Source organism: Mus musculus, chromosome 2 (assembly GCF_000001635.26).
Source record: "Mus musculus strain C57BL/6J chromosome 2, GRCm38.p6 C57BL/6J".
Taxonomy (NCBI): domain Eukaryota; kingdom Metazoa; phylum Chordata; class Mammalia; order Rodentia; family Muridae; genus Mus; species Mus musculus.
Window position 1 is genome coordinate 11,704,878 of NC_000068.7, and position 24,705 is coordinate 11,729,582.

Genomic DNA, 24,705 nt, shown 5'->3' on the forward strand with positions numbered 1-24,705 from the left:
CTTAGAAGGGGATGTCTTTCTTAGACTCTGAAGAGTTGTGTATTGACTAAAGAAATTATATGTGAGGTACAAAGATGAATAATGTACCTTCCTTCTTTCTTCCTCCTCCTCTTCCTTTCCTCTTCTTCTCTCCCCTCCCCCTCTCCTCCCTCCTCTTTCTCCTCTTCTCCTTTTCCTTCTCTATATCTTTTTCTCTCCCCCTCTTCCTCTTCCCTGTCTTTCCTCCTTTTTCTATTCTTTCCCCTCCCTCTCCTCTTCACCCCTTCTTCCATTTCAAACACTTGGCACTTTCTTGAGTTGGAAAGGTACAGCCGGAAGAAGGCAAAGTGTCCAAGGCCTGGCCACTGCCAGCACCACTGCAGGCAGGCAGCCAGGAGCAGCTGTGTGGAAGCCAGGAGCAGCTTGGAGCCCGAGTGCACCAGGAAAGTGACCCGGGTGTAGAATCGTCCGCCCAGAACTTCCCGTTGGCTGCACTGGGGCGACACCTATGCAGTCGCCCAAGGACACAGAGCACGGACAGTCAAGCTCAGGGCTACTTAGAGGGAAACTCTGAAAGTTGAAATCTGAAGGTCAGCAGCCAGGACAGATGACAAGTGAACAAGGCTGAAGTCAGGTGTGGGCGCAGAGTGGATTCAAAGGAGTTTGCCTCTGCAGGGAAGACAGCATTAAGGAATGAAAAGGGAGATCGCCGGCTTCTACGGGTGAGGGCCCCCGCGCGCGCTTCGGGGGACAGGAGCAGCCCAACTGGGGAGGGGGCGTCACTGCAGGCTGCCGGGGCTTCTTCCAAAGCAGGGGTGGGGATGCTGAGTCACAGATCTGTCACCACTTCGCACCTCTCTGCAATCCGGGGGCTAAAGCAAAAGCGAAAGCGAATACTCCTTAGCAGCGGTCTGGTCCTGGAGCTGAGCTCGCCACCTCCCAGGGACCCCAGCCTTGCGTCCCGTTGGGTCACTGCTGGGGACAATTGGCCATGGCCTCGCCGCAGCTCCGGGGCTATGGAGTCCAGGCCATTCCTGTGTTGCTGCTGCTGCTGTTGCTACTGTTGCTCCCGCTGAGGGTGACGCCGGGTAGGGAGCATCATGCGCCGGAACAGGGGAGCAGAGGGGGACCCCAACGCCCAGCTGAACTTGATTCGTGTGTGTGTGTGTGTGTGGGGGTCACATCTTCTGGGAACTGAGCCAGGAGTCCAGCTGAGAGGATCGCAGTGGGTCTGGGGGTGATGGAGGGAGCTGGGTGGGGGTGGGGGGACACGTGGAGGGAGCCTGGGAGAGCGCAGATAAGAGAGTGGCCCCTTGCCCTGCTCTAGACTGGCTCCCGGACCATACGTGCAAGGGAGTTGAGCGATCCCACCGGCGTTTCGGCGACTTAGGGAGAGCAGGTCTGACAAGTTCGATAAGACTTAAAGAACTTAGAGAAATGTGTGAGTGTGCCTCTGCCAGCCCACCTGGCGCAGCTGTGGGGTGTCGCGCCTGTGGGGTTCCAGGAGGGGCTTGAGGAAAAACCACCCTTCATGACTTTCAGGTCAAAGTAAATTAGATGGAAGGCACTGGGCAAAGTACTGCGCTCCGCGGGAGGAAAAACAAAACAAAACAAACAAACAAACAAACAAAAACCACGTGTGGAGCAGGCAGGTTGCGCATCTGAACGCTACAAAACAGGTCCAGGTTCTCAAGCGCACTGGCAACTTGGGGCCCGGACGATTGGAGAGGAGGAGAGACTGTTTTCCCATGGAAGAAGGGGTGTCACATGTTCCAGAATGTGTCGTCTAGATCTAATCTCGGGAAGAATGAATTGAGACTCCTAGTTTTGTTCCAATAGGTCTAGAAGGAAAGAGCGAGAACAGTTGGGTCTAGCAACGTCCGGACCCAGGATGTCGCATCTTTTTATAAACATGAAATTCTTCAGAGTCTGTTAAAAAAATCTACGTACTCCCTGCACAGAAATGTGTGTGAAAGCACATGCTTGCAAATGTGCACAGGATTTGGGGACCGAGGACAATGACGTCATCCATGGACTTTCCTGCAAGTTAGCAATTCCTTAGCCCTGAGTGTGTTTTAAAGCAAGATTTCCCAGTGATGGGCGTCTGACTCAGTCTCCTTGGAACTTGGTCATAGTTATCCCACACAGACTTGAGCCTGGGGTTGGCTCTGTAGGGGTGTTACGGGGCTTCATTTATTCTTGGGTCCCCACCCTCCATCTGTAAAGCTGGAGTGTGTTGGTAAATTCCTCTTAACTGGATAGCAAAGAATGGTCCTGAGATTTCAGAAATAGCCTGCAGATATTCCAAATAGTCTGAAAGTGAATGTGGTTTCAGTCCAGCTCAGCTTAGAGGAAGCACCTCCTTGCCTAAAGTTCGGGCTCCACTGGTGCCATCAACTGGCACCTGAATCTTGGTTTTAAGAACAGCCTTATTGGGTCATAACTGACTCCAGGAAAACTGCAAATATTTAAGTTGTATGTTTCTTTGTGTTTCAGGATGAAAGTTACACTCTTGAAACTATCACCAAACCAAAGCAGGGTTACACCCATAACTAAGAAGTTCCCTGTGTCCTCCAAAATTCTTATCTCCTGCTCAACTCAGCAACAATTTAACTTTTTTTCCTTTGGATTTGTTGCACTTTCTAGTATTTTCTATAAGTGGAGTTATAAAGCACGCTACTCTTTCTTGTGTGGCTTATTTAGCTCAATCATTATTCTTTGTTCATGTTGTAATTGCATCAACAGTGAACTAGCACCCAGTGTAATGGAGTATTTTTATAATCCCAGCACTCTGAAGGCTGAGGCAGGAGGATTTCTAGTTAAAAGATAGTCTGGGCTATGTACTAAGACCTAAAAGCATAAACAAACAAACAAACAAAGAGATGGGTGGCTACTGAGGAGATGGCTTAGAGGGTGAAAATTCTTGTCATCCAGATCTGAGGACCTGAATCCATGGGAGTGGATGGACAGCACAATATGTTGGGGTGAGAGAGAGGCAGGGCAAAGAGGGGAGAATTCCAGGGGTGTGTGTATGAGGGGGGTGGGGAGGGAGGGAGAAAGAGAGAGAGAGGCTCAAACAATATGGCAGGTGAAAAATGATTCCCTACTCCCTTCCCCCAGTGCTGGGATTATGGGATGTGTGTGCATCCATACCCAGCTAAACTATGACTTATTTTTAGATCTGTGAATCAGCATTAGTTGCCTCCTGATTGTTGGGTATTTAAGTTGTTTCAGTATGGTAGTATTTAAGAGGCAACATGTTGGGAATCTGTATTCTTTATCCTCCTCTCCCTCCTCCTCCTCCTCCTCTTCCTCCTCCCTCTCCTTCTTTCCTTGAGATAGGGTCTTACTGTGTAGCACTGGCTGGCTTGGAACTCTATGTAGACCAGGCTGTCCATGACAGATATCTGCCTCCCAAGTGTGTGCCTGGCCCTGGTGACTCTCTTTCTTATAGAATCCCTCCATGACCTTGGTGTCATTCATCACCTATGGTAGTAAATGTGAATGGAAGGCTTTCTCCTAGGGAGCCTTAATACTCTTTTGGGCAATACAGTAGGGGACTCTAGGGTCTGTGGAGGAAGTACATTGCTAGGCTGCATGGTGGACATGTGCTCCAGGCATGTAGGGAACAAACCAGTCAGGACAGCCTGACAGCTGCAAGTGAGATTGCAGCTTCTGCAATAGTTCAGTGGGTGACAAAGGAATCCTGAAGCAGAGCTGGTGTCTCTGGGAAACTGGAACCAAGAAGTCCTGCTGAGTCTCCAACTTGTGACCACCCAGCCTTCTGACCCTCGAAGCCGACTAGGCCCTCAACTTAAGGAACTGGAGGAAAGAGGAATGGATGAGTTCTCGGGGCAGTGAGCTGAGTGAGTACAGCCTGTACTTATTGCACCATGAGGAAGTGTGATAGGTTGGCTGGCGCTTCAGCCAGGAAGAAAAAATAGGTTACTGGAAGCCTAGATACCCTGACTGTTTGGGCATGGTGGAGTCAGAGTGAGCCTCTAGAAGGCAAGGGACACATTTTCTCTTCTCCGTGTCTTAGTACCTATCTGCTTTCAAATGGGAGGCTCAGGGAAAGAAAATGCTGAAATGCACACTGACCTCATATAAAGAATGGGAGGGGTGTGTTAACCTGACCACTCTTGAACTCCAGATATAAGAGTAGGCCAGGGATTCCTGCCCATCTTAGACTCTCAACTGACTTGATAAAGAAGCCTGATCCACAGGTTCTGAGAAACAGAAAGAGGTGTCGCCCCATGCTCCATGCTAATGATCATTAGGACTGGCGATGTGAGAACTTTGAAAGTGGCATAACTCTAAGTCCCAGTTTCTATAACTTCATCTGATATATGTATTCATAAGCTCGCAACGTATAAATACCTGCCCTGTATGTGTATGGGGCTTAGCACTGGGGAAGGAGCACTAGGGAACTATGCAATACACTTACAGTCTTCATGGTGCTTGTATTCTTCCAGACAAGATGAGACTTGCTTACATTAGATAGTTCCCATCCAAGTATCAACCAGACTCAACCTTGCTTAGCTTCCAAGACCAGACAAGCCCTATCAAGTTTAGTATGGTATAGCTGTAGACTTACATCGGATATCTAAGGAGATATATATCTCCTTAGATTGTAGTATTAAAAGATGTAACTAAGACTGAAGGAAATTAAAAGTTATCATTGCAATGAAATATATTGCTTCTAATGTAATTGTGAAACCATCTAGCTTTGTAAATTAAATAACTCACCACCACTTGGCAGTTTGGATTGGCTGCGGTATTTTTATAACCTCGTGCATTCAAATATCAACTATTCCTATGTTTATCTCTGAGGACCATTCACTATTGACAGACCTGATATAGGCTTCCTTTCTTAGACGAGACACAAAGTAGCTACTGCAAAGCCCTCTTAGTACAAAACACTCAGAGAATGATCAGAATAACATAAACACTTTAAATTGATTGGTGGCAAAAGATAATTTTGCTCTTCAAAACAAAAATAATAGTGATACATTGGTGTGCTACTGTGAATTTAAAAGGAAAAATGGCTGATAGCAATAACAGCACAAAGGCTGGGAAAGGATGTATAGAGAACAGTCATTAAGGGTGTGTGTGTGTGCGTGTGCATGTGTGTGTGCGTGTGTGTGCCTATGTGCTGCCCAATGGAGAACGTTTGCTGTCCTGTTCAATAACTCCTTGCCTCCCCACCTCCAGTTCTGGGGTTACAGATGCACACAACCATACCTAATATTCTTGCGTGAGTGCTGGGGATATGAACTCAGACCTTCACACTTGGGTGGCAAGAGCTCCTACTGGCTGAGCCATCTCTCTAGCCCTGTTTAAGGCTCTTATGCTGTAGGTGTGAGGTAATATGATATCACTCAGTGGTAAAGCAACCTCTAAAATAATACGATAATGAAGCTGGGTATGGTGGCTCATGCCTATGATCTCCACAAATGCGACCCCTGGTGGCTGCAGAGTCATTTCTATTTATTACTGTAGCCAGAAACTTAGAATACCCAAGATACAAGTTGCAAAACACATGAAACTCAAGATGAACGAAGACCAAAGTGTGGTCACTTTGCCCCTTCTTAGAATTGGGAACAAAACACCCATAGAAGGAGTTACAGAGACAAAGTTTGGAGCTGTGATGAAAGGATGGACCATCTAGAGACTGCTGCACCCAGGGATCCATCCCATAATCAGCCTCCAAATGCAGACACCATTGCATACGCCAGCTAGATTTTGCTGAAAGGACCTTGATATAGCTGTCTCTTGTGAGGTTATGCCGGTGCTGGCAAACACAGAAGTGGATGATCACAGTCAGCTATTGGATGGAACACAGGGCCCCCAATGGAGGAGCTAGAGAAAGTACCCAAGGAGCTAAAGCGGTCTACAACCCTATAGGTGGAACAACAATTTGAATTAGCCAGTACCCCGGAGCTCGTGTCTCTAGCTGCATATGTAGTAGAAGATGGCCTAGTTGGCCATCATTGGGAAGAGAGGCCCCTTTGTCTTGCAAACTTTATATGCCTCAGTACAGGGGAACACCAGGGCCATGAAGTGGGAGTGGGTGGATAGGGGAGTGGTGTGGGGAGCGTGTGGGGGACTTTTGGGATAGCATTTGAAATGTAAATGAAGAAAATACCTAATTAAAAAAATAAAAAAGACTTGCATGCTGGAAGCTCAAGGTGAGACAGCTCAGCTGGTAAAGATGCTTGTTGCTAAGACAGAAGACCTATAAACCCCTGGGGTGGAGAGAACCAAGTCCTGCAAGTTGTCCTCTGACTTACACACACACACACACACACACACACACACACACACACACACACACACACACACATACACACACACACACACATACACACACACACATACACACACACACACACACACACACACACACACACACACTACAATACAACATTTCAATGCTATAAAACACTTTATAGAAAGACATGAAAGACTTAAATCAAGGCAGATCCTAGGTTCCGGTTTTGAGAAGACTCACGGTTACTAAGTATCAGTTTTTCCTGAGCTGACCTATAATTATGACATTGTTGCTGTGGGATTCAGCATGGACTTGATGTTCTGGGTCTACAATTCAATAAAAGGCACAGAATCAAAGAGTCAACTTTGAAAGCAATTAACAAAGATTTACACACACACACAAATAAATAAACAATAAATGTTGAAAAAACCTTTAACAAAACGGAAGGGTTGGAAATGTTGATTTAGACTTAGATATGCTGCAAAATTAATATAGCACCTTCTTAGGAAACTACAGTAGTGAGTTCTTGGTAGGGGCAGGAAATTAAGATGGTCTCATGTAGCCCAGGCTAGCCTCCAATTGGCTATGTAGCTCAAGATACCCTTGGATTTCTGGTCCTCTTGTTTCTACCTCCTGAGTGCTGGGGTCTCGGGCATGCATCACCATACCTGGCGTTAAGGCCAGGCAGTAGTGGTGAACACCTTTAATCTCCCAGGAGAGGTAGGCAGACCTCTGTGAGTTAGAGGCCAGCCTGGTGTACATAGTGAGTTCCAGGATAGACAAAACTACACAGAGAAACCCTGTCTCAAAAACAAAACATACATACCTGGCTTTAATACAGCATTGGGATCAAACCTAGGGCTTTATGTGTGCTGGCCAAGCACTCTACTCATTGGGGGGGGGGGGGGGGGGAAGAATGTGTGATTAAAACCAAGTACAGGAGGAGACTGGAGAGATGGATGCTTGGATGAAGTCTGGGATGGCAACGGGAAGAAGGATTGCAGAGAGGCCATGCTGAGGGCAGGGGAGAAGATGAAGGAGCTACAGCAGACTGTGGTCATGGGCAGACTCTAGGTCCCATTCCCTTCTCTTTCTCTTAGCTCTTTGGCTTCCATCATTCGCTCATTTCTTTTTAAGATTTATGTGTCTCATATTTTATTTGTGTGTCGATAGATGTCTGTGTGAGTGTCTGCCGTGTGCTATGCGCATACTCGAGGCAGACAGAAGACGGTATTAGGTCTTCTGAAGCTGGAGTTACAGGTAGTCGGGTGCTCTGGAAAAACAGGATTTGCTCTGAAGCACTGAGCTATCTTTTCAGCTCTAACTTTAAATATATATATATTCCCATCCTATCAGGCAGGGTTCACAAGGTTCTGACAACGAGAGGAGCTCCTCTCCTTGCCAGCAATGAGCGTGCTCTGCAGAGCCACAGTGATTGAGTCCTCTCACAGGACCATTCTGGAAATGTATCGACTCCTGTTGACCAGACTAGACTGCTTGCTCTGCTTTTCCCTTGAATGTCTGGCTAATTCTTGCTCATCCTTGAACTTTTACACAATGGCACTTTTTTCAGGCATTGCAGTTAAACCACGTCTTATCACTCCCAGCTGTGTCCATCTGCTTCATCTTCTACACCCCGCACACCATGTTCCTGGAGCAGGAGTGCTCCAGATGTGTGGAAAGACCAAGTAGAATTTACAGCAGTGTCAGCCATCAGGAAAAGGATGTTCTGTGCAGAATGTGTTGCCTCTGCAATTGCAAGGCGGGAAATGCCCTGTGTGAGGAAGGGACTCTTAGGCTCCTTTACCTCCAAGGTTTCAAAATGACCCATTGGCAGGGCCTGCCAGTTCTCTGAGGGAAGCAAAATAAACTGTGATCTCATAAGATCCCTGCTGGCCCAAGAAAAGACAATAACAATAACGTTAAGAAGCAGGCTTGGGACAAACAAGAGAAAGGGTAGTTCTTTTAGATGTCTTCCTCTAGCCTTTTCCCTGAAGAGCTCACAAGTCTCTGGAGATACTGATCGATAGCTGGAAAATGTCCAGCCACAAATAATGTAATAGCTCACTCACAGGTCCAAAGGTCCAGGCTTTCTCAGACAGAGGGAACATTTTCTAAAAGGTCAGGCCTAGTATGTTTCACTGAATTCTCCATTCTGGTCTACTGCCAAGTGTCCTTAAGGTCATTTGAATTGGTTTTTATGACAGTTCCTTCCCACCCCACACCATTAATCCATCCCCAAGTATTTCCCAAGCAATGTAACATACGGCTAAGTACCCCAAATGAGGATTTAAAGATTTGGAAACACAGAGCTAAACACATGGGACTGGCAAGCCACACACACACACACACACACACACACACACACACACACACACACACACAAATAAAGAAATAAATAAATGTATTTTTTAAAGTTAAATGAGGCAGAACCTTCCCCTAATGAATAAAGATTTCAAGGGACCAATCACTGGGCAAGTAGGTGGGAATTTCCAGTCAGTGAGAGGAATAGGGAAGTCAGGAGAAAGATACTTCCTTTTGGACCAGAAAGAGCATGGAGACACAATGTGGGTAGCGAGAGGCCCACGATTTAGGTAGGGATCCTCTGGGATGCGCCACTGGAGGATTTATAACTTAAATAGCTAATAAAATTAGGATGTGTCTTAGTTAGAGTTTTACTGCTGTGAACAGACACCATGGCCAAGGCAAGTCTTATAAAAACAACATTTAATTGATGCTGGCTTGCAGGTTCAGAGGTTCAGTCCATTACCATCAAGGTGGGAGCATGGCAGCATTCAGGCAGGCATGGTGCAGGAGGAGCTGAGAGTTCTATGTCTTCATCCAAAGGCTGCTAGTGAAAGACTGACTTTCAGGCAACTAGGATGAGGATCTCAAGCCCACACCCACAGTGACACACCTACTCCAACCAGGTCACACCTATTCCAACAAGGCCACACCTCCAAATGGTGCCACTCCCTGGTCCAAGAATATACAAACCATCACAGGATGCTAGTTTCCGCACCCAGCAATTGTGTTACCTGTAGATTCTAAACTAAGATTGTGTGGTGTTTTCCTTTACTCGGTGACTCAACTGAGTTCCAGAGAAAAGTACGGTGGCAGGGCACCCCAGCCAGCCATGGGAATTTGGAAGTGTAGGGCATGTGTAGCAACACCCCGCCATGGGAACTTAGCGAGCCGGGTGGAGAGATTTTGAAGCTCTGAATCGGAGAGTCTGCTGGGCAGAGAACAGGCTGGGCTGTCCACTGGTGCCTTGCTGGTGGTAGTGTGGATTGCTTTTTTATATATTTCACGCAACAGTTAAAGCCCTAGAGTAGAAGTTTAGGTGATCTTATAAAGACAAATGTGTAAAAGAAATCTCCATTTATGGAGTCAATGCCATGATCTGGAAGATGGTGTGGACAGGCTGCTGTTCACACTTTTGTGTCATAAACAAAGCACCATTTGCTCTGCTGCACTTGTAGACAGCAGCAGTCCCCAAACCACAGTTCCTGGACCTGCAGAGCCTGTACCATCTGGAACTTGGAAATACAGGTTCCCGGGCTCTGCCTCAGATCCTCCAGCTCAGTAGTTCTGGGTTGGAGCCAGCTAGTTTTAACAAGCTCTACAGATGGATCCACACATAACTCCTGAGCATTACTGAAAACATGGACCTGAAGTGACAGGAGGCAGCAGAGGAAGGATGCCACTGCAGCAGTGATAAGCTCGCCCTGGGAGACAAAGCTACGGCTAAGACTCCAAACACAGACCAAGTGGAATTAACAGCACGGGACCCTGGTCTTGAAGGAAGGAGCTCTAAATGTTGTAAATAGGTGGTTAATAAGAAGAGGGAGTGGTGCCAAGTCAGGTATCAAAAGCCACAGCTAGAGGAGTAACTAAAGGAAACTGTCTTCTGCAACTCACAATCTTGGCTGAACTGTCAGTGCCTCTTAGAGGTTCCTTCAAGAAGGATCCTGGCAGAGCACTTGTATAGCATATGCAAGGCCCTGAGTTTGATCCATAGCACTGAAGAGGAGGAGGGGGGAAGAGAAAGAAGAAGAGGAGGAGGAAGAAGAGGAAGAGGAGGAGAAGGAGGTCTAAGAATAGTTAATTTTCTATTGCAATAATAGAATACCTGAGACTCTGTGGTTCATAGAGAGTCAAAATTTATTTAGCTCATGTTGCTACAACCTGGGAAATCCTGGCATGGGACCATCTCCACATATTCTAAATTATATAATGCATTTACAGTTATACGTGGGATAGCTATATAATGTTAAGTGGAATTATGACCTGGCTATTGTTTCCATTTGGAATAATAATAAGGGAATAATAATAAGGGAATGTGAACTGTGTGTCAAGTTGACAAGATTCGGACTTGTGATAAGATACTCTAGGTTGTCAACTTGATGACATCTGAGATTAACTAAAACCCATGCTGCTGGGCACACCTGTGAGGGAGTATCTTGGTTGGCTCTTCTGAGCTGCACCTCTGGGTGGCAGCCCACTTGAAAGAACATGAAGGAAGGAAGGAAGGAAGGAAGGAAGTGTTTGCTTTTTGTCTGCTTGCCCTCACTCTGGCTGGCAAGTTCATCCATTCTGTTTCTCAGTTCGTTTGCTGGTATCTTCAGGGTTCCGTTGTAGACTGAGGACCAGCACCTCTCTAGGACTTCCCTGGGACTCTAGTTCCACATGAGTATGCTGATAACGTTTGGTCTCGTGGACTGAACAACTACCTTTCTCTCAGGAGGTAGCCATTGTTGACTATGTTATAATTACTGCTAACACATTCTCCAGTTTACAGCCTCTCCAATGATAAATTCTGAATGCTTTTATCTGGACGTATGTGATGAGTGCTCAGAGTTGAAAGAATTCTGGAGAAAACTTCAATACTTAGAAGATGTGAAACAACTTGTTGATAAAAAAAAAAAAATCCCTGAGTCTGAAGGCAAAAGAGAAAGCAGTGGAGATGAAAAGGTGGTCCTGAAATCATGGGTGGATTCACACTCAAACTATTTCAAATTCAAACCTGTTGAACCTAAGTAAAAATGTTCTAAAAGGAAGTCAGGCTTGTTCTGTGCGATTGGAGACAAAGAGAAAAGAAAGCCCAAGATGGGCTGGAGAGATAGCTTAGCAGGTAACAGTACTTGCCTCTCTTACAGAGAACCCAGGCTCAGTTCCTTCCATCCACATGGTGGCTCACAGTCATTTCTGACTCTAGATTCCAAGTTCTAGAGCATCCAACACCCTCTTCTGACTTACTGGGCACAGTGCGCACATATAGCACACATACAAACATTCAGGTAAAACACTCAAACATATAAGGTAAAATTTAAAAATCCAAAAGGAATGCCTGGGTAGAGAAATGGCTTGGTGGTTAAGAACACTGGCCGCTTGTCCATAGGACCTGGATTTGATTCCCAGCATCCACAGAGCAGTTTTAAAAAATCATATGTAGCTCCAGCTCTAGGAGATCTGACAACCTCTTCTGGACTCCCTGGGCACCAAGGATACGTGTGGTCCACACGTATTCAGGCAAGGCACTAATGCACATAAAGGTTTTGGTTTTGTTTGTTTTGTTGTTGTTTTGAGACAGGGTCTTTCTGTGTAGTCCTGGCTGTCCTAGAGCTTGCTGTGTAGACCAGGCTAGCTTCTAACTCACAGAAATCCTCCTGCCTCTGCCTCTGGAGTTCTGGGGTTAAAAAGTCAAACACAACTCTGGCATAGAAATAGCCAACATTTTGGACCCCTCATCTATTTCTAGAACCCTCAGACATCATGTTCTAAAACTCCTCACCTCTACCACACAGAATTCTCCCATTGAAGCCAGTTTTAGCTGGAGTTTTGCAGTTTGAGAGCTGACCTATCTAGGCAGTTCATCTTTGGGACAGTTTGTCTCGTTCCTAGTTTCTTCTGAAAAAGTGAAATAATCAGAGAAACTGACTACGTATAGGAAATAAAACAAACCAGACTAAATCACAGCAGGGAGTCAAACTCCAGCTTGTTACTGAAGAAAAGTGTCTATCCATCATCCTTTCCATTGTTTGTTTTAAACAAGGCCTCACTATGTAGCCCTAGCTGGTCTGGAACTCACTAAGTAGACCAGGCTGGCCTCAAACTCACAGAGTTCTGCCTGCCTCTCTGCCTCTGCCTCTGCCTCTGCCTCTTCCTCTGCCTCTGCCTCTGCCTCTGCCTCTGCCTCTGCCTCTGCCTCTGCCTCTGCCTCTGCCTCTGCCTCTGCCTCTGCCTCTGCCGAGTGCTGAGATTAAAGCTTGAGCCTCCACACCAAGCCTAACTATAATTCTTTCCATACATATCTGCACATCTAGTATTTCCAGGTATTGTACTAGGATCAAAAATACAATGTTAAGCAAATTAGGACTGGGCCAAATATAGATGGGAAAGATCATAGAACCTTAGGACTCAGGTTACCAGTAAACAAATACAGGTTTTCTTAGAAGGTAAACATGGCAGTCAGCAAAGAAAGTTGGTGGGAGGTAGTCAGCGGAAAGTGTGGTGGGTTGTGAAAGAGGATCGGGGAGAAACAAAGGTCTTCGATTATGGGGAACCAAAGGGTAAAGACATCTGGAAGGGCAGATTCTGACAAAAACCTTGTAGGCTTCTTCATGAATTTGTGGTTGTATTTTTTTTTTTCCTGTGAGAGTAGCAGGCTCCGAAGGAAGAGTAAAGTCAAGTACACCTGGCTAACAATTATGCTGGTGGCTGGGTGGGGGGTGGCACACAAGGACACAGGTCTATAGACTCTTGCTATTGATCAAAAACAACAATGTGACATCCCTCAAAAAAGCTTGATCCAAATGGGGAAAGATGGATAGCTTCGAGAGCTATCTTGAGCTTGGAGGTGGGTGGGCAGTGGAGGGTAAAGGGAATGTTTGCTGATGGCTCTTGGGTATCCAGCCGCACTGAATGGATGGAATTTAAAGGAAACTCCTACAAGATTTTTGTATAGTGGTGTCCTTTCTCACCATACCCATGTGTTTTTGCCTGGCTTCTACACTCAGGGGCCCCTGGGATATGTTCAACCCTAGCTACAGAGCTGATACTTGGGCTCCCTTGAGGACACCCATGAGTAAACCCAGTCTTCTCGTCTCTCTCCCCTCTCATGCACTTTGCAGGCACCACGTGTCCACCTCCCGTATCTATTGAGCATGCTGACATCCGGGTCAAGAATTACAGTGTGAACTCCAGGGAGAGGTATGTCTGTAACTCTGGCTTTAAGCGGAAAGCTGGAACATCCACCCTGATTGAGTGTGTGATCAACAAGAACACAAATGTTGCCCACTGGACAACTCCCAGCCTCAAGTGCATCAGTAAGTAGCCAGTCTCCACACTGTCCCACACACTCCAGCCAAGGCTGAACAGGGAGCTGTGGGAGCCAGAGACATCTGTTCTGAGATCTGGAGCTAACTAAGCCAGTAGGACATGAAGCATCACGCCCTCCCCCCATGGGAATACATTGGTAGTGGGTTCTGTCACCCAACATTGGTTCATCTCCTATCTCTGCCATTTAGCCATTTTGTGTCCTTGGGCAAATCCCTTAGGCTCTTGGAACTCTGGTTGGTCACTCAAAATATGCACCTGATGTCAACAGTGGTTTGTAGAATTGGGTGGAACCTGGTAAATGTTAACTATTACAGCTGTCAGTGTTTGTTTTGGCATGACAGTAGCAGGAGGTTTGTCTATAGATGATGCTGGGTGTGCAAACTCACCACCCTGAGAGCTTTTTGGATCACTAACAACGCATAAGTCTGTGGGAGAACATAGACTGTTTTTGTTTGCTGGAACCCAGGAAGTTGGGTAAACCTAACAAACAGTATAGCTCTCGAGTACCCACTTCTAGTGTCCAGCAGATGCTCAAGTACAACAATAATAATAAAATAATCTAGGACGTGATGGTGCATGCCTTCAATCCCAGCACTCAGAAGGCAAATGGATCTCTAAGGTCCAGTCCCAGCCTGAACAATAAAGAGCAACAAAGCAATGAAGGTTATGAGAATCAACTTTAAAAAAAAATCACCATGGTTGGATGATGTTGGTTGGCCAACATTTTTGGAATGGAAGCCGCTTGGTGGTGTGCTTCCAAGTAACACTATCCCCCAGTCTGCTTCCTAGAAAAAATAAAAAGTGGCCCGAGTCTTCTAGGAGAGTAAGTACTGCTCAAGCAAGAATCCCATGAATGTGATCTATCTTAGGATGTCCTCCCCTGTCCTTCTCTATCCTGTTTTTTGACACAGGGCCTCTCACTGAATCCAGCACTTACTGACTGACTGAGTAGTGAGCTGTGCAGAGCTGCCTGCCTCCACTCCCTGCCAACAGCACTAAGGCTGCAGACTTGGGCCACCATGCTCAGAGTTTTACAAGTGTATTGAGGATCAGAACCCAGATCCTTATGTGTGTACCACAGCTATCACTCCAGCCTTGTCCTCAGGATCTCATAACCCAAAGACTGGAGGGATCTTTAAGTCAGCCTCATCTAATCCAAAGGTTTTGCTCCACAGTCATTTTACCACCAGCAGCTCTCTTCACTGTTTCCCCCTAGCTCCTGTGCACTCAATAATTTCCCCTAAATAAGTGAACTCCATTGAGTGATATTTTGTTTTTCCCCATGAAAAACTAATAAAACTGATGTTTCGTGTGTGATTCCCATACAAAAATATTTGATGACTGACCCGGGGGAAGATACTAGAAAAAGCAGTTTACAGGCTGTACATTTGAGTCGGGAAACCAGTATTCTTTCTAGCCTTGTCCCAGGAAGCCAGAAATGAATGTGCACCGATTCATTATTTTTATTTGTAGCTAGTTCTGAAACTGCCCAGATACTGCCCTCAGAAATCATAAATGCCATGTGACTATTCTCTCTCTAGGAGACCCCTCCCTAGCTCACTACAGTCCAGTGCCAACAGTAGTGACACCAAAGGTGACCTCACAGCCAGAGAGCCCCTCCCCCTCTGCAAAAGGTAGGAACCCTGGGAAAACGTGAAGAACTAATGCTTACCCCGCCAGCTCCCTTATCATAGATGCCATTGCTCACTGCTGATCACTGCAAACCTAGGCAACAGAACTTTATAAGATTCAGAACTTGTAGCTGGGTGGTGGTGGCATGCACCTTTAATCCCAGCACTGGGGAGGCAGAAACAGATGGATCTCTGAGTTCAAGGTCAGCCTGATCTACAGAGCAAGTTTCAGGAAATACAGCATTATACAGAGAAACCCCTTCTTCCAAAACCCAAAACCAAACCAAAGTAAATAAATAAATAAATAAATAAATAAATAAATAAATAAAAAAAATCAGAACTTATAGTGGCTTAGGGTTTTTCTAGTCAAAGTTATTTGATATCCAGAATTCACATGTGCATAATTTATAATGGCTTAGGATCGGCCATTAACATGTCAGAGCATAGGGAGCTGTAGATGCCCACCTTTATCGAGCACTGAGACTTGATCTCATTATGTTGTCTTCCCAAGGGAGGCTTTCCCACATGGCACAGGAAATCTGAAGCAGATGTATGTGTGTACCAATTCATATCTCTCTGGATTGTGCCAGGGCAGCCTAGGGTCATAGAGCCTGAATGTCTTATACTTGGTGGCAAAGGTGCCTGTGTTTGTTCCAGAGGGAGGTGTGGTGTCTGTCTTCCAAAGCTACCATGCATGTCCTGGGCAAGACAGACCACAGAAAGGGTAATGAGGATGGAGCCCTCTTTTGGCAAAATAAAGACAATGTGAGGGACTCATTGAAGAGCTTTTATTTATTTATTCTTAAGTGGAAGGGTTGGGGGTGGGTTGAGGCAGGGTCTCACTATGTAGCTCTAGCTGTCCTAGAACTCACTGTGTAGACCAGGCTGGCCTCAAAATTACAGAGATTCATCTGCCTCTGCCTCTTGAGCCCTGGGATTAAAGGTGTGAGCCATCAAGTCCAGCTCCCCAATCTTCTTCATTAACACATTAATCTGAATGCTTGTTCTAGTGTCTTTTTTAATGATAGGCTAAAATATCCCAACAGAGAGCAACTTAGGGGAGAAAGGGTTCATTTTATCTTACGTTTCCAGGTGGGAAGCCATCGCTGGGAAAGTCACAGAGGCAGGAGCTTGAAGAAGTCAGTCGCATCACACCCACAGTCAAGAGTGGAAAGAAATGAAAGTGTGCATGTTCATTTGCCTAATTGTGCCCTGCTTTAATTTCTCCACACGTTTTTTTTTTAATAGAATTATTTATTTATTTTATGTGTGTGAGTACACTGTAGCTGTCTTCAGACACACCAGAAGAGAGCATCAGATCCTGTTACCGACGGTAGTGAGCCACCATGTGGTTGCTGGGAATTGAACTCAGGACCTCTGGAAGAGCAGTCAGTGAGTGCTCTTAACCACTGAGCCATCTATCCAGCCTCAGTTTCTCCACTCTTAAGAGCACAGGAGCCCTTGCCTATGGAATGGAGCCACTGACGGGGGAGAGGAGGGTCTTCCCACATCAACTAACTTCGTCAAGACAATCCGCCATAGACATGCTGGACAGCCCAAACCAGTATAGACAATTTAAAGTGTCAAGTTAAAGCCAACCATCACAAGGCTGTCATACAGAAATACTGCATGACCATCACATCTCTCTCAGTCCCTGCCTTCTTTCTTTGCTTCCTTTCTGATAGGGTTTCAATAGGTATCCCAAGCTAGCTTCAAACTCATCCTCCAGAATGCTCAGATTATATGTGCCACTGAACCCAGCTCATTGTTTTGTCCTTCGCTTGAGTGTTGTGTAGGCTAGCTCAATGTCTTTAGCATTTGTCTCCATATTAACATTGGAAACCTGTGCGCTCTATCCTGTGATACTCTCGTTTCCCACTGAGTGCTTTGTTCTCCCTGTTACATGATCCCATTTGTGACTTCTCCTTGTTTCTTCCTTCTACTCCCAAATATGGAAACCTCTTTTTCAATCACCCTAACTCGCTCAACTGGTCAGACTATCCTGTATGCCCCATGTCAGTCTTCAATACACAAGGAACTTACTGTAATGCTCCCGTTTGTTTAGGGTAAGATCTGAGAATCAGCAACGCTGGAAGCTTCCCGGGTGGTTCAGAGGCGTCCCAGCGGAGGAAGTTTGTTCTAAGGAGGATGAGGGGTTTCTGAATTTCATGCCAGCGCACAGCATAGAAGGCTCCAGTTCAGAAGTTAATAGTAATAAAATCGGGCTGGCACTATAGGTCATTGATAGAATGTTTCCCTAGCATGCATGAGGCTCTCCCAGACATTTGGTCAGACATTCCTCTCTGAGACAAACATGTACAATCATAATCTTGGACACTAACTGGTATAGTCGCAGGTGCTTAGATGTGAGTGCTCTGCGGGGTTGGTAGTTGAGGGAGGGAGAGATACAAATGAGTAGTCCCAGTGGACTGAAGGGTCTGAGCATCTCTTACATGGAGAATGGCTAAGAGAGTATGGGAACAGGACACTCCATGCCTCTGGAGCACTAGGATGCCTACCAGGCTTTACTCAGGCTGAATTTCGCAAGTGAGATTTTGCCACAGTGCAAGACCCATTTTCAAGAGAAGGGAATAGAGAATAGGGAAGCGGTAGGCCCCTTTATAGTTTAGGGGCATCCGTTTGCTAATAACGAACAAGGAAGACAGGAACCTAAACCCAGGCATCCTCCATGCCAGCAGGAACTAATGCAGAACAGTCTCCTCAGATACCGCCTAGGGCATCTGGAGAGGCCGGAATAAAGCTGCAGCTTCTTATTTCATAATGTCGTGCCAACGTGTAGATAGTCGGCTGTGATGGAGCACACCTTTGATCTCAGCACTCAGGAGGCAGAGCCAGCTGTCAGAACCTTGTGAGTTTGAAGACATCCTGGTCTACACAACAAGTTCCGGGTCAGCCAGGGATACATAAAAGACTCTGTCTCAAGGAACAACAACAGAACTGGAAGAGAACACCAGCATTCCTGCTATCTTTTGCAAATATAGTTCCACTTGTGTCTTGGCATCGAGTCTTTAAGAATATAACATACCATCTCCAGAGAACAAGGATATCTGTCTGTCTCTCTGTCTCTCCTTCTCTCTCTCTGTCTTTCTCTCTCTCTCTCTCTCAGTGATTATATTATTTAGAGTTATCACAAGTACTATTGTCCAGGGGCTAGCTATGCCATCTACTTAGGGGACCGTTTTTTTTTTTTTTTGAAAGGGTGCTGGCCAGAACAAGCTCATTAAAGTAAGTCCTTGGGTCCCAGGCACTAGTCTGAATTTTTATGTCTCTGTCTTGGAATTTCCTGCAGAGCCAGAAGCTTTCTCTCCCAAATCAGATACCGCAATGACCACAGAGACAGCTATTATGCCTGGCTCCAGGCTGACACCATCCCAAACAACTTCTGCAGGAACTACAGGGACAGGCAGTCACAAGTCCTCCCGAGCCCCATCTCTTGCAGCAACAATGACCTTGGAGCCTACAGCCTCCACCTCCCTCAGGATAACAGGTTAGCCTGAGCTTTGCACAGGGACAGGCCAGTTTCCCACATACTGCTTCTGATACCTGGGTTGGGATCTTACAAGAAGATGTCTACATTAGCTTTGGTCCACTTATGCTCAATTTGGGACTGACTGAGAGGTCCAGTCGCCTGTTGTCAATGGTTAGTTGGTTATTGCAATCCCCACTGTAAGGATATCAGAAAGGAAACCCCTCCTCTCACATATGACATGGCTTATTGATGTGAATGCTAGAGAGTGGCAAACGTATCTGCCAGTGTGGAGCTGTGCTCTGTGGAGTAGAAAAACCACCATCAATTGCTCCTTTCTAAGGCATGGCCAATGCTTAGATGTGACCAAATACCTCAGCAAGTTAACCAGTTTGTTTTGCAAAGACCAATTTGGTTCTAAGATAGTAGCTAATCTCTCCAGCTTCATGAGACACTAATGATCTTGGGAGTCCAGTCCTGATTCATCTCTCCTCTCTCCTCTGCAGAGATTTCTCCCCACAGTTCCAAAATGACGAAAGGTGAGTATTTCTTTTGTTCCATGTGTTTATAACTGGGGCACTACAAAGCAGACCCTGCATGCTCAACAGCCTGATCCAGTACCACTCTACCACAGTAACTAGCACTAACCCGTTGCTTCTCTGAAATGTCTCCATTAGAGAATAATTTGTAGAATATCCTAGTTATTGAATTTGTCATTAGACATGATCATTTAAGATGAGTAGCTTCTAACTGTCACACTAGAGGCATACAAAGCAGGGAGTTAGTACACCACAAAGGAGCTTGATGGTTCAGCTACTCACAGTTAAGTCCCACTGGGATTCACTCACATTCAGGCATAGAAGGAAATCACAGGAGCCTGCCACTGCCACTAAGCTAACTCCATTCGGCCAGAAGCTGCAGGGACCTCACCCAGACTGGAGCATTGTGCATTGTATAGAAAGGTAGCCCAGATGGCTCCATTGTGAAGAAGACATAGTGCCTTACAGAAGAAAATGAAAGCCACATATAAGCCAGGCAGGAGGAAAACAAACAGTGCTTGTGAAAAGGTAGACGGAGATCTTTGAGAAGAAAGAGAAGAGCAGGAGAGAAGGGAGGGCTGGGGTGCAGATCAGTGCAGGGAGCTTGCTCAACAAGTCCAAGGCTCAAACTTAGATCAGGATACTTTGACTTCTTTTCCTATTCCTGTCCCTTTTTATTTCCATGTCTTGTCTTATTGTTCTGGCTATGGTTTCAAAAACTCAGTTGAACGGGAGTGAAGAGAATGGATCTTGATCAGAGAATTGTTTTTGGCCTCCAATGCTGTAAGAAAAAGACTGGGGTGTAAAGAGTATGACGTTAATACTTTAGTCAGACAAGCTTTAAAAGGAACAAAAGGCACTGCAGAGATGGTTCAGGGGTAAAGAGTATCTACTGCTCTTGCAGAGGACCAGCATTCAGTTCCCACCAGCCCAGAGGAATAGGTTACAACCACTTATAACTCCAGCTCCAGGGCATACAATAGCCTTTTCTGTGGGCACCTGCACACTCATGAGTATGTGTACATAGACACACACAGACACACACACACACACACACACACACACACAGAGAGAGACACAGACATACAGAGACACAGACACACAGACACACACACAGACACACATACACACAGACACACATACACACAGAGACACAGACACACACACAGACACACACAGACACACACAGACACACACACACACACACAGAGAGACACAGACACACACACACACAGACACAGACACACACACACACACACACACACACAGACACACACAGACACACACACACCCCACAAATAAATATGTGTAAAGGGATAAAATAATATGATTATAATTTAACATGGACAAAACTCTTTTCACTTTCTATTCATAAGTTTTCCTGCCTAAGAATGGCTCGCTGGCTTTTGTGGTCCTGTTTTTACCTGCACTAAGTAACATCTGAAAATCAAATGTTGCTTTAGATAGATTAGCAGTTTTGTTAGTTTTGTAAATGATCAAATGCAAAGCCAGGCCTGGTGGTGAAGGTTCGTACCCTCAGTTACTCAGGAGGCTGAGGCAAGAGGATTGCAAGTGCAAGACCAACCTGGACAACTCAGTGAAATCCTGTATTAAAGTTAAAATTACAAAAAAGGCTGTGAACTGGCTCAGTGATAGGGGAGTTGGTCAGTCCTCAGCACTGGGGGAAACAGGAGAGAGACAGACAGGCGGGGAATGGACAGATAGATGATAGATGGATGGATGGATGGATAGATAGATAGATAGATAGATAGATAGATAAGATGGATGGATAAAAGCAAGACAATTTAGAAAGACTCTTTGAAGAATATTTTCATGGAAAAATTCACTTACTGACAAGGACATGTAAATAAAACCACATTCATGATTTAAGATCACTACAAGAATTAGCCAAACTCATTTCCCCCTATGACACATAGCACATTACTCTTCCCATGTGGTTTTAGAATTTTTTCTTTGTTTTTCAAATTCTTAATAATTTGCACATGGTCTGAAACCATAAAAACATTAAGCTAAGCATGGAGGCATATGTCTGTAATCTCAGAACTCAGAAGGCCAAGGCAGGAGGATTACTGTCCATTTAAGATCCACCTAGCTACATAAAATGAATAAATCTTAAAATGGGGTGGGGGGGGGCTGGAGAGATGGCTTAGCAGTTAAGAGCACTGACTGCTCTTCCAGAGGACCTGGGTTCAATTCCCAGCAACCACATGGTGACTCACAACCATCTGTAATGGGATCTGATGCCCTCTTCTGGTACTTATATACATAAAATAAATAAATCTTTTTAAAAAAATCCACCTGGTTACATAGTATCAGGACCATCGTAGCTACACAGCAATACCATACCTCAAAAAAAAATTAAAATAAAAACAATCAAAAGTTGGCACAAATTGAACAATAAAAGCTGTTGCCTCTTACTCAAAGCATCCTGGGAGTCAGGAGCAGACTTTTCTGCCTCCTTTTAGATAGGCTGTGCAAAGCCAAGCACACACAGCAAGAGTGTAAGGACAGAGTTTGTCGTTCAAGCACACACAGCAAGAGTGTAAGGACAGAGTTTGTCGTTTCACGTCTCTTCACTTACTGGCTGTCCTGATTTCCTTTTTGTTGCTGTGATAAAAACAATCTAACCAAACTCAACTTGCGTAGGAAAGGGTTTATCTGGCCTATGATTCCAGATCACTGAGCATCACTGAGGCACGTCAGAGCAGAAGCTCGGGTGGAGCTTGAAGATGAAGCCAGAGAGGACTGCTGCTTGCTCATTTACCTTCTGCCTCATGCTTAGATAACTTTCTTAGATTTTTAAAAAATGTTTTTTGAAAGATTAATTTTTATTATGTTAATATTATATTATTTTATCACTTTATTGTTTATTATCTTATTATTTTTATTACTTTATTATTGCTCACACATGTGAGCAAGTGCTCTGGAAGTCCAGAGGCATAAAAACCTCCAGGACCTAGAGTTGCAGGAGATAGTGATGGTGGGATGCAGCCGATGTGGATGCTGGGAACCAAAATCAGATCCTGTACTAGAGCAGTATGTGCTCTTAATGATGAACTATTTATCTCCAATACAGCCAGGACCACAGCCAGGGAACAGCGTGTAACACAGTGGGCTGGGCCTTCTACATCAATCCAATAGTAATTGGAGACTTAGGTGCAAGTATATTCAGATGGAAGTATATTTGGATGAAACAGTCTACACGTACAATTTTTACAGAGAGTTTCAAGAAATTAATGAGCTAACACTCATCTTTCCAGATCATGCAAAGATCAAAAACTATTCTCTTCTCCTCTGAAATGCAAATCGATAAACATTATCTAAACCCCTACAAAGGACAAAGATAATTTTGTGCAAGAGACTGTGGGCAATACAAAGATTTTTAAACTTTAAACATGGCTTCATTTATGAATAAGGTTTTCTTCCTTAAATATAGTCATGAGAATGACTTACTATAAGAGAAGCCAAATTTTTAGCAAAGAAATGAAAATGTGATGTTGAGTTTTTATTGTCTGCTAACAACCCATATGTTGAACTTAAGATCAGTCTAGTTTTGTAAAAGCATTTGTTACAGTGCATTTAAAGTTTGCCATTTACACGCCTTCCATCCCAGCCAGCCAAGATCTGCGAGTACCCTGTCATCGGTTACACACAGCAGATGCTCATTGGCTCCTTAGACAGAAGGTGAGGATCTTTTTCTCCATGTATAAGCAATCATCTGAGCACATCTCTGTAAGGCAATAGCAACAAGGTTTAACCGTAGTTGTTGCTTAATCGTTTAACTGATAACCAATATCCTGGTATTTTGTTTTATTGTTTTTGTTGTTTTTCGCTAAAGACTGACCCAAAGGCATGCTAGACAAGTGCTCCACACTGAGGTATGTCCCCAGCCTATAGTGTTTAAAATGGGTCCTCACTGTTCTTTTAAATTTTTTATTTTTATGTTATGTATATGTACCTGCATGAATGCATGGTAGTGCACCTTGTGTGTACAGGAGCCTGCAGAGGTCAGAAGAGAGCATCACATAGATCTCTTGGAACTGGAGTTACAGGCAGTTGTGAACTACTGTGGGTGCTAAGAACTGAACCTGGAGCCGGGCGTGGTGGCACACACCTTTAATGCCAGCACTCGGGAGGCAGAGGCAGGCGGATTTCTGAGTTCGAGTCTAGCCTGGTCTACAGAGAGAGTTCCAGGATAGCCAGAGCTATACAGAGAAACCCTGTTTTTAAAAAACAAAACAAAAAACAAACAAACAAAAAACCTGAACCTGGGTCCTTGGCAGGAGCAGTGTGTGCTCCTACAAACGGAACCATCTCTCCAGCCCCAGTTATCACTATTTTAAAAAGTTGTTTCTTTTAATCTAACAGAAAACAGCCAATAGCTTATGTTCAATAAGTACTGAATGAATTAGCAAATGAATACCAGAACTTAAAAGACTTCAGTAATTTAATACATAGTAAGAAAATGTGGTTAATATTTTCATTGTCTTAACTATCAACTGGTTCACCTGACAGCCTTTCTTGTCAAAAACTTTATTCAGTTATCCCAGTATCTCTGAGCTTCACCTATGCTGCTATTGGAGACTCCTGACTTTATTTCTAAAATCTTTAGCTCAGAAGACAGTTTGCGGGAGTTGGTTCTCACCTTCCACCTTGTAGTTCCCAGGTACTGAACTCAGGATGTTGGTGACAGATGCCTTTACTCATTGAGCTAACTCTGAGCCCAAGACTTGATTACAAAATGCAAGCCCAACACTTCCACTGCTGTCCTCAGCTCACTAGGCATGAGAAGGTAATTCTTCAGATATGAGTTTGCTGTGGTCAGTGCGGTCTGCATTTGATGGTCACTGCACCACACACACACACACACACACACACACACACACACACACACCATCTTAAATTCATGAAAAATTTTAAGGCTGAGCTAAAACAATCCATTTCTGAGTGTCCAATTTGAACCCAACATCTCTTTAATTTATTTGTTTTTCAGAACCTAGGGTCTCATTGCATGGTAGGCAAATACTCTAACTACATCCTCAAGTCCTGAGCTCAACTCTTCTTAGCAATGTAGGACAATAAGGGAGAAAAAACCCTCAGCCCATGACTAACAAGTGGTCGCTCTCCCTTCAGCACCTTCCTCTGATGCAGACTCACAGCCCCTGCAAAACTGGCCTGGTTTGCCCGGGTCTGCTAAGAAATCTGCTCCCTCTGATTCACACACAGTGATTTCATCTTCCTCCTGGAACACTGGCCCTGGCTGTCTCTGCTGCCTTCGCCATCTTAACTCCAACCTATATTGTGGGCTGATGTGGAGGTGGGACAATGGCTCTGTGGCCCCCTGCACCATAGTCATCTGTTCTCTATCATCTCCTCCTTCTCCTTTCTTATATCAAACTTCTGTTTCTTCCTTTTCCCTTCAGAAACACAAAA

General features: G+C 45.0%; 1 protein-coding gene across 23 annotated transcripts in view; it reads left to right on the plus strand.

Moving 5' to 3' along the window:
- Positions 1–294: 294 nt before the first annotated feature.
- Positions 295–24,705, plus strand: part of Il15ra (interleukin 15 receptor, alpha chain) — a 28,814-nt gene continuing 4,403 nt past the window's right edge. The window contains exons 1-7 of one of the 23 annotated variants that reach the window (XR_865924.3): positions 766–1,067; positions 13,387–13,581; positions 15,136–15,228; positions 18,536–18,733; positions 19,219–19,251; positions 22,886–22,956; positions 23,932–24,064. Coding sequence is in view for 17 of the 23 variants with exons in the window: in XM_006497358.4 (XP_006497421.1) it covers positions 971–1,067; positions 13,387–13,581; positions 15,136–15,228; positions 18,536–18,733; positions 19,219–19,251; positions 22,886–22,956 (687 nt within the window). In the remaining 6 variants the exon portion in view is untranslated. Of the gene's footprint in view, positions 702–753; positions 1,068–13,386; positions 13,582–14,505; positions 15,229–16,317; positions 18,734–19,218; positions 19,252–22,885; positions 22,957–23,931; positions 24,065–24,705 lie in introns of those variants that run through there. The other 22 variants (XR_865926.3, XM_006497358.4, XR_865925.2 and 19 more) reach the window with 22 other exon arrangements.